The sequence below is a fragment of the Castanea sativa genome, chromosome 9, assembly GCF_040712315.1.
Source record: "Castanea sativa cultivar Marrone di Chiusa Pesio chromosome 9, ASM4071231v1".
Taxonomy (NCBI): Eukaryota; Viridiplantae; Streptophyta; class Magnoliopsida; order Fagales; family Fagaceae; genus Castanea; species Castanea sativa.
Window position 1 is genome coordinate 2,467,255 of NC_134021.1, and position 14,714 is coordinate 2,481,968.

Here is a 14,714-nt window from a genome sequence, read left to right on the forward strand (position 1 = left end):
TAAATGTGTAAATAGTGCTATGAGACCTAAATTTACTTAAAAACCTGTGAAAAAGTGAGTTTTGTAATACGTGAACAGTACTCATGCATTCACTAAAAAAATGCTAAACGTGCAGATCGGGCATGCTTAAGCTTATATCAAAATGTAATTTTTCTCTCTCGAATTTTTACTTATCCAATGAAAGGAGAAGGCTTTCGATGGTACTGATTGACCAACTACTGAATTTTGTGGAATTAATGTTTCAAACCTGCGCTTCATCCATTAATTTCTCTATAACCTAACAGAAACCGATTTTCATTTCCCATCAACACAGGTCATAAAACGCTGGCGATTGAAGTCAAGGTCAATGTAAAGTAATCCGCATGATGAAAAGCTAGGCTATTATTTTATTGATTTGGTGGTACTGCCCACTACTACTAGTCTAGATTGCGACAGCCCCATTATGACACTGGCCTCTTAGGGAGCAGAGCAACCTGATCAAAGCATATCCTTGGGTGTTTTCTCAAGTTTTTAACATACTTAGAGTTTTGAATACCGTTTATTTTATTAAAAATTAAAAATTAAAAATAATAAAAAAAATAAAAAAATTTATTATTCACGCATTTGTTATTGTTGATATGCCTAAATGCATTGTTCATATCATGCAAGAGGTGCAGAAAAAAAAAAAAAAAAAAAAAAAAGCAAACGTAGGAGAAATAATGCAATCCAAATACTCATTTAGTGTATCGAAAAATTTTAGTTCCAAATAACTAGTTTGAAGCTATCTAATCTCTAATTTATTAAAAAGATCATTAACGTGTAGTTTTAATCACATAATTTTTTTTAATGAATTATGTGACTTATTTAAATAATAAAAAAAATTTAGTTCCAAACCAATTTAGACTTATCTTCCTTCAAACTACTATGTGATGATTAAAGAAACTATCAAAATTTTAAACTGGTTTGGAATTAAACTATATTCTTAAATGATATACATAAATAGTTTTCTAAATTGCTACATATATATACCGTAAATACTTAAAATACAATAATAGTCTTAGGATATAGCTCCAAACTTATTTTGGAGCTAAAAGTTGTTTATAATGGAGACAATGTAGACTCATTATTTAAGTGTTGTAGCCCACCTAAGGTGCATGTGAAGTCTTCCATAGAGAGGACCTTTATTTCTTAATTTTCTATAAGGTTGGTGGATGCCTTTGTTTGCCATTTCATCTGCGTGCTTAGTTTTTGTCCATTGTATGGATGGCAACTTTAATAGATCTTACCAAATCGGTTGTGTTCTGATTAGGGTGTGTGTCCCAATTCCCAAACACTCATGAAAATCCCCATGATTAATATTCCATGTAGTTGGAGAATTTAGGAGAACAAGGTTTTAGATTACAAATCACGGGGATCACAATTTTCTTTAACAATCCATCTCATCTCAATGACTTTACAAAAGGCAAAAACTTGTTTCATGTAATGTACTTTACACACATTGTAATTTATAACTAAAAACGAAATTTAGAGCCACATGTGTTTAGATATATATTTTCAGTTTTTAAATAATATTACACGTATTTTCATCCACCCGTATTTTTGAAAAATACAAACAATGTTACTAGAACAACGTTACCAAACGACCCGTTTTCAAGTTATAAAGATAATTTAAACATATTGGGTAAAACATGTAACAAAACAAAGATGGGCTTCAATCTCAGTTTCTGAGAATTCAATCTAGCTCCATTGATTACACGTGAAAATCATCTTGGTCGGTTAGTGTACACGCGGTTTAGCATGATATTACATTACACCCAAACAGCAAATGTGAAAGCAAACTTAAAAAAGAGGCTATCATTTTGTCTTGGCTCTTGAGGCATGAAAGGACGTGTCAACGTGTTAGCAAAAGAAGGCAAAGACCCACGACAGAAGAAAAGGACCCAAACCCACGTGGGGCCCCTGATTGTATGGCGGGCTTGACCAACTATTTTTCGGACTAATAAAAGTCAATACCCCCTCTTTGTCTCTTCCAAGTTGCAACCCCATACTGATAATAGGCTAATAGCCACCCGTGTCAAATATCCACTGGTATGTTTGTTCAGCACCGGAGTCTTACATGATATATTAAATTATTAATCATAAAAATGAGTTTTGCTTTGTTATATATATATATATATATGCACTTAGTTTTGGTTCAGTGCATCTAGTAAACAAAACCGATCACGTGTCTAAAAATAAATATGTGTTACTATCTTAATGGGTTCAGTGTCATTAGACACTAAATCCAAGCTCGATCTTATATATATAAGAAAATATCCTAATTTTTGGCTAAAGTTAGACTATTTTGTTTTTTGGCCACATGACATCCTAAATACTAATAGACTGATAATGTGGTTAATTAAATCTTGAATTTCCAAATTTGCATCACCCTTTAAATTAATGAACTTATCATTAGGTATCTTCACAAGAGAGCAGTTAATACTTAATATAACAAAATTGGAACCGTACGTTCAATTATTCAATTAGCTTGTCGGTCTCGCTAAGATATTTATTTCCCAATTTTTTTTTTTCAAGGGTAGGTGTGATCTACCCGCCATTTTTTTATTATATACAAAATACAATTTTAGGTGAAATTGATGCTACAGTTTCTATAATCTCAACCGTTGATCACTCATTGATAATTCAATATCTTATCTCATTTAATTGAAGGGGATCATTTGATGATTGATATGATAAAAGCTGATCTGATGACCCATTTATTCTTAAAAATAGTCGTACTAAATGGATTGCATAATCTAAGGTAGCAGTTGTACGTATGTCCCACACTTTCTGTTTTTTTCCCCTGCTTCGGTTTGGATAATGACGTAATGTGGTCCTCACTTTTCATGAAGACTGGCCGCTAATCATGTGACCCAATAAGGTGGGTCCAACTGATTATGACGTGGCGAAACGCTAGTGGCCAGTGTTTAGAATGCGAAAAAACTATTTTATGATACGGTATTACAAGAGTTCTGTCTACATTTTGCTTACGTATATACTCATGATTTGTGCATAAATTGACACAATATGCTTAGTATCCATAGTAGACATACGGGAAAGTACAAGAATCAAATTAGAGCATTAGCATATGATGTGCTTAAAAAATGGTGATTTAACCCACCAAAAAACTACTTTGCTACTTTATGATCATTCGCATAAATTTGTGCAAAAATTCTAATCTATTTTTAGTGTAAAAACTTAATTTTTATATTTTATACAACAATTTAAAAAAACACTTAATCAAATTATTTATTATACAATCTACTTTATTTAAATAATCATTTTGAATTCTTTTTTGTCTTTTTTTTCTTTACTTTCCTTTATATTCCATCATCTCTCTCCTCTCAAGTCTCTCCCATTCAACTCTCTCTATTTCAATGTCTTTGAGATCTGAAGTCTCTCACATCTCTCTCTCAAGGTATCCGCAACTGAAATGGTTGCGCATAGTCAAGATATACAATGAAGAGTCAATGTCAAGATGCAAGGGTCATAAGAACCTCATAAAAGAAGCGGTGATAGCTTGCAATGCCTTCCCCGATGGCCATTCTGGCAACACTATGGCCTTAAAGAAAATTGGAATCGCCCTTAGTGACTTTGGTCATGGAGAGGCCGAGGACCCATATCATCAAAATGAGCAAGACCTCAAGTCTCTCTCATTGTTTATCTCCTCATAGTTAGGGGTATACACGGTGCGGTTCAAAGTGGTTTTAGGCCATATGTAGTACTACACTATGTGGAGCAATTTGTGTAAAACCTTAACCACACCTCACCTTAATAGAATGATCACTATGCATTGTGCTACAGTTCAGTTTGGTCAGTTTTCATATATATATATTAAAAACCGATACTAAATGTATTTAATACATGCTAAATATCTATTTAATATATGTTAAATATTTATATTAAATATATAAATAAAACTTACATATTAATAGGTGCAGTGTGGAGATTTTTTTTTTTAAATCGAACTGCAAACCACACTGCATTTGTAGGTGGGTGTGGTTTTTGCAACTCCATCGTGGTTAGTGGTGCAGTGACCTTATTTTGAGGTCAGTTTTGGTCAATTTAGGTGCGGTCTTGTGGTTAGAGTGGTTTTTTGTACAAACCCTACTCACAATGCGACCCACATCACCAAATTTTCATTGATGGGTTTGATTTTGGATCTCTGTTGTATGGTTTTTTGTGCTTCCAATTGGATTTGATTTTGGGTTTGGATTGGTGGGATTGATTTTTTGTGTTTGATTTAGGTTATTTTCCAATTGATAGATCGATCAGGTTTTGTGATCGAATGATCAAATTTTGTTTTAGGTTGTAGTGGTGGTGGTTGTGTGGTGCTGGGTTGCAGTGGTGGTTGGATGGTGGTGGGTGGATTTGTTTGTGAGATAGTGAGGGCGAAGAAGAAGGCGAGAAGGAGAGGAAAAGAGATGAAATAATAATAAAATAATAAAATATTCATTTGCACAGTAATAGTAACAGTGTATATTTATATGATTACTATAACTCTCACATCCTATTTTACACAAGTTTACATAAATTGATGTAGGTGATTTTAGGGGTTAGATGTGCAAAATTCAACTATTATGCTATTTTACATTGACTGATGTGAGTACTCTATCACACCATTTAACAATACACCATACATCCCATCTCTTGTTTTAACATAACAACCCATTAAAATAACCTTTAAAAAAAACCCACAACTTAGATCAACTGAAAACCCAGATTAAACTCCATTATGGCCCATAGCAAACCCACAGCCCAGAACAAGGACTAGTAACGCTCAAACCCACTGAACGTAAGGAACCAAACCGCAATCCGATCTGAAGACCAAGGGAAAAGGAAATCATTGCCATTGGTGGCGATGGTGATGAGCTATGAGTGGTTGAAGGATTTGGTCATGCATGTTGGAGAGAGAGAGAGAGAGAGAGAGAGAGAGAGAGAGAGAGAGAGAGAGAGAGAGAGAGAGAGAGAGAGAGAGAGAGAATTGTTTTTTTAATTTTTAACATTTGAGCTACAGTAACTACTACTAGTAGCATATTATAGTAGTTCATTTGCAATTTTTTTTAGATAAAGTTTAGTTACAAAATTGGTTGTAGTCTAAGGTTACAACCTTACTCAATAAAATAAACAATACAACATATTTTGAAAATCTAATTGTTGATTTGCATGTTCTTTATGCTCTCAATACACATGTCAAATTTGTCAATCAAATATTATTTACTATATGATCTATAAGCTTATATGTTATGCATAATTTTAAACTACAAAAATTTGCAACAATTTATTTATGACATAACTATTGATCTTTAATTTTTTAGAAATTTTGTAAGTATGGAGGATATAAAAAGAATATATAATCTAAAAGTGAATTTGTCAAAATTCACTTCCAATAAAAAGTATTGAATAAGATTATAATATAAGATTACAACCAATTCTATAAGTAAATTTTGTCATAAGTTTAGCACACCAAAAGTAGCAAGTTTTTTATTGTTTGGCGCGCTAAAATAGCATTTTCGAAGTTTTAGCGTATAGGAAAGGCAACCAGTGCGCGGATGCGCTTGCAAGATGGGGCAACACCATGAATGAAGATTTTGTTGTGTTTGATTCCCCACCAAGCCTTGAGATTTTGTGATTTGATAATATGGACATTGCTGGCATGTATATTGATAGGATAACTAAATCTAGTCTCACTACTAGTGTGGGATAGTTTTCTGTATTGTATTTCCCCTTAACAAAAAAAAAAAAAGATACCTCTGGGTCCAAGTGGTTCATGTGTATAGGGAAGGCAACCGGTGCGCGGATGCGCTTGCAAGATGGGGGAACACCATGAATGAAGATTTTGTTGTGTTTGATTCCCCGCCAAGCCGTAAGATTTTGTGTTTTGTTAATATGGACATTACTGGCATGTATATTAATAGAATAACTGAATCTGGTCTCACTAGTGTAGGATAGTTTTTTGTATTGTATTTCCCCTTAACCAAAAAAAAAAAAAGTTTTAGCGTATTGAATAATCTTAAATCATAATCCTCTCACGAGCTGACACATAAGTGAGTGAGAAGGGGTGTGTCTCGTGAAACAGACAAACAAACACATGGCACAAGCTACCGTCTACCGGCAACCATAAGCACTTGCTTCACGACGCTTCCTTTCTTCTTCTTCATCTGCGTACTTCTTCGTTTGTTGTTGCTCTCAATTGTTATTTGTCACTATCAGCTTTTTCAAAAAAGTCTTTGCTTGCTGAGCTCCACTAAACTCTTGGGGTTGGGTGTGACCTATTGAAATTGTGGCTCAGCCTCACCATTCTTCCCACTCCTTTTCATGCTCCTTTCAATTCATTGCTTCTCAATTCCATGTTGCCTTCTGCACCTGATTTCAAGCACTTGGGTGTGGAATATTACTAAAGTAACTACGTTTCTAGATTGAAGACAGGGGGAGAGAAGCCTATTAGCTTTTCCACACCGTAAGGTGATTAATTATTATTATTCTTCTTCTTTTTCTGTAGTAGTAATAATCATTTATTTTTATATTTTTTTTGAGTAAGTAAAAATCATTTAGTTACTAGCTAGTCGTTTACTTATCAATTTATTTATTTATAGTAAGTACACTTTTGAATTTGTTCTCTTTTAGTATGGGTACAACCCACCGAGCTAAACTATTCCTAGTCTTTCATTCAGTGGATATACATATTTCAAACGGGAACGTTTTTTCTTATTTCATGGTCCCCGCCTTTGTGGTAGTTATTTTCTTATATTGATGATTGATGATAATGATAATTAATGGTGAAGAAAATTTGCACATTTAACCTTATATTGACAAAAATAACTAGTTGAGCGGTATTTAATGCTAGTACTTGTTTGCTTGTGCAGAAGACTTCAAGTTTGGACTTTGCTATAGGCAACATGGAGCCTTAAAACTCCACAAGTTATCCATGTGCGAAGTTATGGAAGCATCTGAATTATCTTCTTCATATTGATTCACAAATTGATATTTTTGGTTCCAATGGTTGGTTTTTGATCTGGGGCTATCATAGAAAAGTGTAAAACTCAGATTTAAATACTAAGAAAGTTGTCAAGTGGAGGACTTTCTTCAGTTTTTTTTTTCTCTCTCTCTCCTTGTTCCGTTTCTTTTTGGGGTTTCATCACTGTGATTGGTATCAATGAATTCTCCAGAGAGGCAACAAAGTTCCCATGGGAAGACGATGACAAAGCAGTTGACTGGAAAACGGGAGGATACGCCGCTACATACGGCGGCGAGAACAGGGAATTTGGAATTGGTTGTGGAGATCATCTCTAACATTGAGGAGGCAGAGTTGAAGCAATTGCTGTCCAAGCAGAACAACTCGGGTGAAACTGCCCTCTATGTTGCTGCTGAGCATGGTTTTGTAGAATTGGTGAAAGAGATGATAAAGTACTATGATGTTAGTTTGGCTGGTACCAAAGCTAAAAGTGGCTATGATGCATTCCATATTGCTGCCAAGCAAGGGGATTTGGGTAAGTCTCTATGAAAGTTAATTTTAGTTTAAACCTTTGTCTGTGCTATGTTTTTCTTGGCATCGAACATAACCTTGTTTCAACATGTTCTAGAGAGTTGTGATAAGTTCTCTGAGCTAGTTTTGGGTAAAAGAATTTAGCTTGATTTTGTGGCATGTGATTCGGTACCTCAGTTATTGTTTACAAAATATATGAAATCTTTGTAAATTTGGTCAGAGGAAATTGAAATTGAAAATACAAAACAAGAATGTGCATGTTGTACTTGAAAAACATATAGAGAAGATCTTGAAATTCTTGCAAAAATTTGTCATGACTGCTGGTTCATAATTTTCATTCTTACTCTTTTCTAACATTTTGATGATTCTGGGAGTTGAATTATACTAAGTCATTCTGTTATATATTGCAGAGATACTGAAGGTCCTCTTGGATGCCTTTCCTGAACTTTCAATGACTGTTGATCCATCCAACACCACTGCGTTACATACTGCTGCAGCACAAGGCCATATTCAAGTAGTAAATTTTCTCTTGGAGGAAGGTAGCAGCTTGCTTATCATAGCAAAAAGCAATGGGAAAACTGCCTTGCATTCAGCCGCGAGGCATGGGCATTTGGAGGTTGTCAGGGCCCTTCTGAGCAACGAATCTGGAATCACAACAAGAACTGATAAAAAGGGGCAGACTGCTCTCCACATGGCAGTTAAAGGAATGAAATTCGATCTTGTGGATGAGCTGGTTAAGTCAGATCCTTCTTTGCTAAGCATGACTGATAGCAAGGGCAACACTGCGTTGCATATAGCAACACGGAAGGGTCGAGCACAGGTCAGAAAACCCTTTTCCTAAGCGTCTAATCTACAAAAAGTTAGAGCTTTTTTTTCGCTTTACTACTTTTTCTATGAGCATGATTAGCACATGTTGTGCCTTAATTCCAATAGGCACTTCAATAAGAATTAAGAAATTTAGAGCAAAATAGATATTTGTTATTTTTCTAAACGAAAAGGTTGTGCGCTTTGTGCCCATTCTTACTTTGTTTGCCGACTGGCCTGCAATTTTGAGTTGAGGACTTTCTACAGGAGCGTTTCTGTGGTTGTCTTTGTTCACATGCACAAAGGACAAATGAGTTATTTCAAATCATTTGAATAGAATATTTAGCTCCTAAAAGGAATTGATTCTGCACTTATCTCTGAACATGTGTCTTGCTGGAATTATAAACCATCATCTGCCATCTGAACTTGTTTGTTCCAACATTTAATTTACAGATGCAATTACTATCACACTAGATGTTGCTCAATTTTTATGCGGCATCTCAAATTTGCACATCATTGACTGCCAGTTAGATTAGCTACAGAATAGAATTCGTAGTCTTGACAAAATATATGCAATTCTTGCAGGTTGTTCGTAAGCTACTAGATCATGAGGAAGTGGAATTCAAAATGGCCGTTAACAAATCTGGAGAAACTGCTCTTGACACTGCTGAGAAAACCGGGCACTCTGAGGTTGCTGCCATTCTACGAGAGCATGGAATTCAAAGCGCCAAATCCATCAAACCACCAACAGGCACGGCTAAAGAGCTGAAACAAACAGTTAGTGACATAAAACATGGGGTGCATAATCAGCTAGAGCACACAATTCAAACGCGAAAGCGTGTGCAAGGCATAGCAAAGAGACTCAACAAAATGCACTCAGAGGGGCTTAACAACGCAGTCAACTCCACCACAGTTGTCGCTGTCCTTATTGCCACTGTTGCCTTTGCTGCCATATTCAATGTCCCAGGCCAATATGCTGATTCAGCAGATAAGCTTCAACCTGGATTTTCTTACGGGCAAGCAGAAATCGCTTCTACAACAGAGTTTATGGTATTTATCATCTTTGACGCTATGGCCTTGTTCATATCACTGGCTGTTGTGGTTGTTCAAACTTCTGTTGTGGTGACAGATAGAAGAGCTAAGAGGCAAATGATGGCTGTTATAAACAAGCTAATGTGGTTGGCTTGTGTGATGGTTTCAGTGGCATTTCTTGCACTGTCATATATTGTTGTGGGAAAAGATAATAGGTGGTACGCCATTGGGATAACATGCGTAGGGACAGTCATTATGGTAACAACGTTGGGTACAATGTGTTACTGGGTGATTAAGCATCGAATCGAGGGATCTAAATTGCGAAGGAGGTCCTTGAGCAGTACTAGATCACGATCATGGTCTATATCTGCTAGAATATCAGATTCTGAGATCCAACCCAATGAGTATAAGACAGTCTATGCCATTTGAGATCTTCTGTGCCTCTTTTCCCAGCCATTGTTTGAATCTTGCGAGTTCCACATGAATCTTTTCTCCTTCTGCATATATATATTAAAGATTCGTATGTAACGTACTCTCGGATTTTGCTAGTAAATGGCAACGGGAGCCACTGATGCAAGAGTATATTTTTAACTCGTTCATTTGGCTAAAATGTTGTTTCCCTTCCTATTTTTCCTCCACTTTCTCAATGACCAAACTAACACGACCAAGCTTATCATCTAAAATTTAATCATGTTGGGTCACCTGGGTGTGTCTGGTTTGTAATACAGTATTACATCTACGTTCAGGCAACGTGAATATTACCACGCTTGGTGCATTATTTGCGTAAACTCATTACCGGAATGTAATACAAAGAGAATCATGGTAAAGTGTTCATCCCATGAAATAAATAGATTACCAGCCAGGCAGCCAAGAGAATCTGAGATTTCATCTAAACTATTAAATTGCTCAAGTTAATAAGACATCATTTTTAAGTTGTCCTTATATCATTTCGTTATTTTCCACATTCAAACTTGAGCAATTACTACAGATATTTTATTAGCAAAATACCGAAGAAAAAAAAACCTTTCCAAACCTCGTATAAAACATGATCAAAATCCTTCCAAAATATTTAAAATGACTCATGTAAGGGCGCAATTTGAGTCCTAACCCCAAGAGGTAACAGGATTTAGGCCCAACATAATGAATTGGTAGAGAATGGGCTAAAAAACTAGACTTTAATGAATTGAACATGGCTCACAATGGACTAAAATTGATAAGGAATTAAAGAAAAACAAGCTTTATGCAAAGAAATCGTTCCTCAACAAAGTCCAAGGAGAACAGTTTTTGGATATATTTCTATTAGACTTTATTACAGTTTCTGTTCTTACTGCTACAGTGTTTTTCTATTGATTCTTGGATAGATCCCCTTTCTAAAGGGCTTCTCTCTCTCTCTCTCTCTCTCTCTCTCTCTCTCTCTCTCTCTCATATTATCCTATTTCTTTCATCTCCACCCTCCACGTGTAGGTCAAGTTGTTGGCTTTGATCCTTGTCCCATTAGCACCTTCCTGAAGTCTCTGGTAGTAGCTGTAAGGCTGAATATCACTGTTCAGGTATCACCTCCACATTAATGCGGTCAGAGAGTTAGCTGCATAGCATTCAATACGGTGGTAGCAATTTTCTCTTAGATATTTCTTAGTTTCCCTTTGTCCTATGCTTTCCTAATGTTTATCCTTATCAATAAAATCCTCCAGAGTTTTGCTCTTGATGACAGATCACACCTTCTAACTTCTACTCTTCTTAACCAAGGAGTCATTCCTCCCTCGGACTACCATCCCAAATTCTTATAGACATAATCTTTTCGTAGCCCACTGATTCTTACCCCTTTACCAACGTTTCCTTGTCCTCGGACTTCTAAGTGTTATCGGACAAAACCCACAACCCAATATACATTTATGGGCCTTTTAGCCCTACAACTCAAATATTCTTAAAATAACCAAAATACTTTTAAATCTTTAAAATAACTAAAATACCATCAAAATATTCAAAGTAATCAAAATACCTAAAATTATTCAAAATGGCCAAAAAAATACCTATGAAATCTCCAAAATAACCGAAATATTTTTGCAATCTAAAATATGATGAAAATACCATAAGTCCTCTAAGCTGACATACCCTTAAAACTCCAAATGTCTCAAATACCCCAAAATGATAAAAATTACCAAAATATCCATAAAACCTTCAAAATAATTGAATTACCCAAAATCTCTAAAATTGCCAAAATAATTGAAATATCTTGCAAGGCCTCCAAATTAATTGAAATACACCTGAAACCTCCAAAATAACCTTAAAATGACCAAAATCTTACTAAATCTACAAAATGATTGAAATAGTCCTTGAATCTTTGATATGGTTGAATTCCCCCCCCCCTCCCCCCTCCCAAAATCTCCAAATGACTAAAATACTTTTGAAGCCTCCAAAATTATTGTAATAATCATAAAAATAAATAAAAATAAACACCAAGGCACTTGAAATCTTTTGAAATGACCAAAAAAATATCCCTAAAATATCCAAAATGATCAAAATTTCCTTTAAAATCTCCGATTAACCAAAAACTTCTACTTAAACATTGACTAAGACCTATAATCATAACAAAAGCCAAAAATGGTTGTCAATTTTTAAGGCCATGTAATAAATTACTTTTATTCATATCGATCCCAAATATATTTATATATATATATATATATATATATTTTTTTTTTTTGTCTTGGTTAGAAATTTATATAACCCATCCCTACCCTTGGGGTCTTGAACCATAAACCCCCCTCTCCCCTATGTATAAGTACCTAGGGAGTGCCATCAGAGCAAAGATGTCTTGGAATATTGTATGTTAGTATCTTGGTTTCTCTTATATATTCTATTACTTTTTCTTTTCTTTTTTTTTGAGAAACAAAATATATTCTATTGGTTGATGCTACAAATTGATCACTATCTCTCACACATCTTATTCACTAACCCATTTATCCATATTTTGAAATTTTAATATATATATATATATATATATATATATATGTGTGTGTGTATTTAATAATTTATTAACTAATATACTCATTTTAATATTAGTACAAGTTATTTTTTCAATACTATATTTTAAGGGCGGTTTCAAATTAAACCCCACACATTGTCTCAATTTATACCATACACCCATTATGGTGATGTTGTTAAATGGAAGATGCTTAAACAAAATGACATCATGTAGCTATTTCAACACATATGGCTATAACGTATGTCAAGTTAATTATTTCACTCCAAGTCACTTGGTGTCATTTTGTTTGAGTATTTTCTATTAACAACATCATAGATGACAGCACAAAGGGAGAAAAAAGCATCATATGTATTGAGTTTATGGATTAAATTGAAAATTTTTCTAACTGTAGAGTTTAATTTGAACTTATAAAATGTGGTATAATTTGAAATCACCCTTAAATCATAGGATTTAAAATATAATCTACCCTTAAAAATAATAGAAAAGAGTTTATTGGATAAAGTAGGAAGCATTATACCTCATGAATGTGTTGAAAGATCATGTAAAAAATAACAACAATAACATTTTCTACTGTAGAGCAAATTGTGGGCTCAAACTAAGACAAAATAAAGAATTATTGCTCACACGTAATAATCTAAGTGATATGAGATTTTTATATTGGCACAATATATATTTTTGCATGCTATCTCTATCTCGGTTTCATAAATGCTCTAGAGAATTAGCCTGAATATTCATATGAAGCAACCCATTTTTGTACACATATAGGTGAAATCCATTAAGTGTGCTCCTGTAATGGTTGAAAATTGACTCAAATTTCTGTTTTGACTTGGCTACCTACTTTGATTTTCTTGGTGTTAAAGGAAAATTTATTCATTGTTAAGGATAGAGGAAAGATATTTGGATTTTCTGGCTTAAAAATAAAGATATTTAGAGAGAAATAGAGGAAGAGAGAGAGCTTAAAAGTTTTGTTTTTCTGTAAGTGTGTGTTTGGCATGGCTTAATTTTGCCAGCTTATTTTACTATTCAGCTTATTTTTTGTATTATTTATGGGTCTCGCTGCACTTTTTGATGCTATTCATGAGTGTTACTGTACTATTTCAACTAACTTTTACCTTTATTTATAGTACTTTTAACAAAAAAAATTTAGTTTCAGTAAAATAAGCGAATCCAAACAGACCCTATGGTGAGTCCTAGATGAGGATTGGGGACAACAAACGCTCCCTCATGTGGATTCATTCATGGTTTAAGACGTTGATCCCATTCATGTTACTTAGACCTTTGTTATTGGACCACTCCTCCTGTGTGGTATATATATTTTAGGTAATTGTGGATGATAGAACCTTGTTCCAAGACCACAAACAGGGACCCAGATGCCAATTTTGCTATAGAAACAAGTGCAGAAGAAGAGAGATTCATATGTATTCTAAAATAATTAAGGGAAATGAGAGGAATAGACAAAGGTTTAACAGGTGTATAACCCAAGCTCATCCCATTAGCCCACCCAGAACCAGAAGGAGTAGCTATACTCATTTTTTTATAACTTGTCACATTTCCAAAGGACACGCATATATAAAGCTTTAGAAGATGACAACTTAGTGCAGAAAAATATTTAGTCCGGAAAAATGTACAAGAAAGTATGTTTGATATCTTCAATCTCCACTGACATTACTCACATGCTCCACTTGCCTACTGGTCCCGGTACTGTCTTATATATCCCATAATGTTCTTTTAAATATGCAATTAATACTGCTTTCTTGAATGCTTATAATGGCAAGTGATTGATTTACACACGCAGAAGAAAAAGAAAACAAGTTTCAAGGCAATGGAAATTAAGAAAGATCCAAGAATTTGAAACCCCTTGACCCCATTCCTGTCCTACTAGGTCTCTCCACAAGCACAAAAGAACACATACTAGGGAAATGAGAACTTTTATCAGAGCAATTATGATTGTTTTCTGATTAATTGAAAAACCTCTAAATTAAATGGTTAATTTTCCAATGGACAGAAACATTCTTTTTAGCTTGAAAGCATGAACATGTTGAAACATATCTTGTCTGAGCCCGGGGGCATATCTATCTGAGTGGAAGTAGATATTTATACAAGAAAGAGCTTAAGATCAAATAATGATAGCCAGCTCAATTTGATTTGTAAGTAGAAACCAGATGATAATGTTACGTTAACGTAACTATTTGTAAAATATCAAAAGCCCTAATATCAATTGTTGTGATTTGGAGTTAGCGAAAGCGCATATATTCAAATAAATAAGAAATATAACAACCACGTAAGACAATAACATTTAATGTGACATAGCCAACTTCATACTAATGTTTATAGGTAATGTCAACCAAAGATTCACTATTAACAATGTAGATTACAAATTTACGACACCTA

The 14,714-nt window shown here is 34.5% G+C and overlaps 1 protein-coding gene across 2 annotated transcripts; it reads left to right on the top strand.

Moving 5' to 3' along the window:
* The first annotated feature begins 6,208 nt into the window (after positions 1 to 6,208).
* LOC142610665 (ankyrin repeat-containing protein At5g02620-like) lies at positions 6,209 to 9,950 on the top strand. Of its 2 annotated transcripts, none has more exons than XM_075782544.1 (4): positions 6,209 to 6,483; positions 6,885 to 7,508; positions 7,915 to 8,324; positions 8,894 to 9,950. In XM_075782544.1, exons 2-4 carry the CDS (start codon positions 7,175 to 7,177, stop codon positions 9,767 to 9,769), a joined length of 1,620 nt encoding a protein of 539 aa, XP_075638659.1. In that variant the 5' UTR covers positions 6,209 to 6,483; positions 6,885 to 7,174; the 3' UTR covers positions 9,770 to 9,950. The 2 variants fall into 2 exon arrangements, with proteins under 2 accessions (XP_075638659.1, XP_075638660.1); XM_075782545.1 differs by lacking the exon at positions 6,209 to 6,483 and adding an exon at positions 6,654 to 6,751.
* Positions 9,951 to 14,714: the final 4,764 nt, after the last annotated feature.

Coding starts and splice junctions, on each gene's coding strand:
- LOC142610665 (XM_075782544.1), top strand. CDS start 7,175: ATGAATTCTCCAGAGAGGCAACAAAGTTCCCATGGGAAGACGATGACA. Junction 7,509..7,914: donor TGCCAAGCAAGGGGATTTGG/GTAAGTCTCTAT, acceptor TATATATTGCAG/AGATACTGAAGGTCCTCTTG. Junction 8,325..8,893: donor CACGGAAGGGTCGAGCACAG/GTCAGAAAACCC, acceptor CAATTCTTGCAG/GTTGTTCGTAAGCTACTAGA.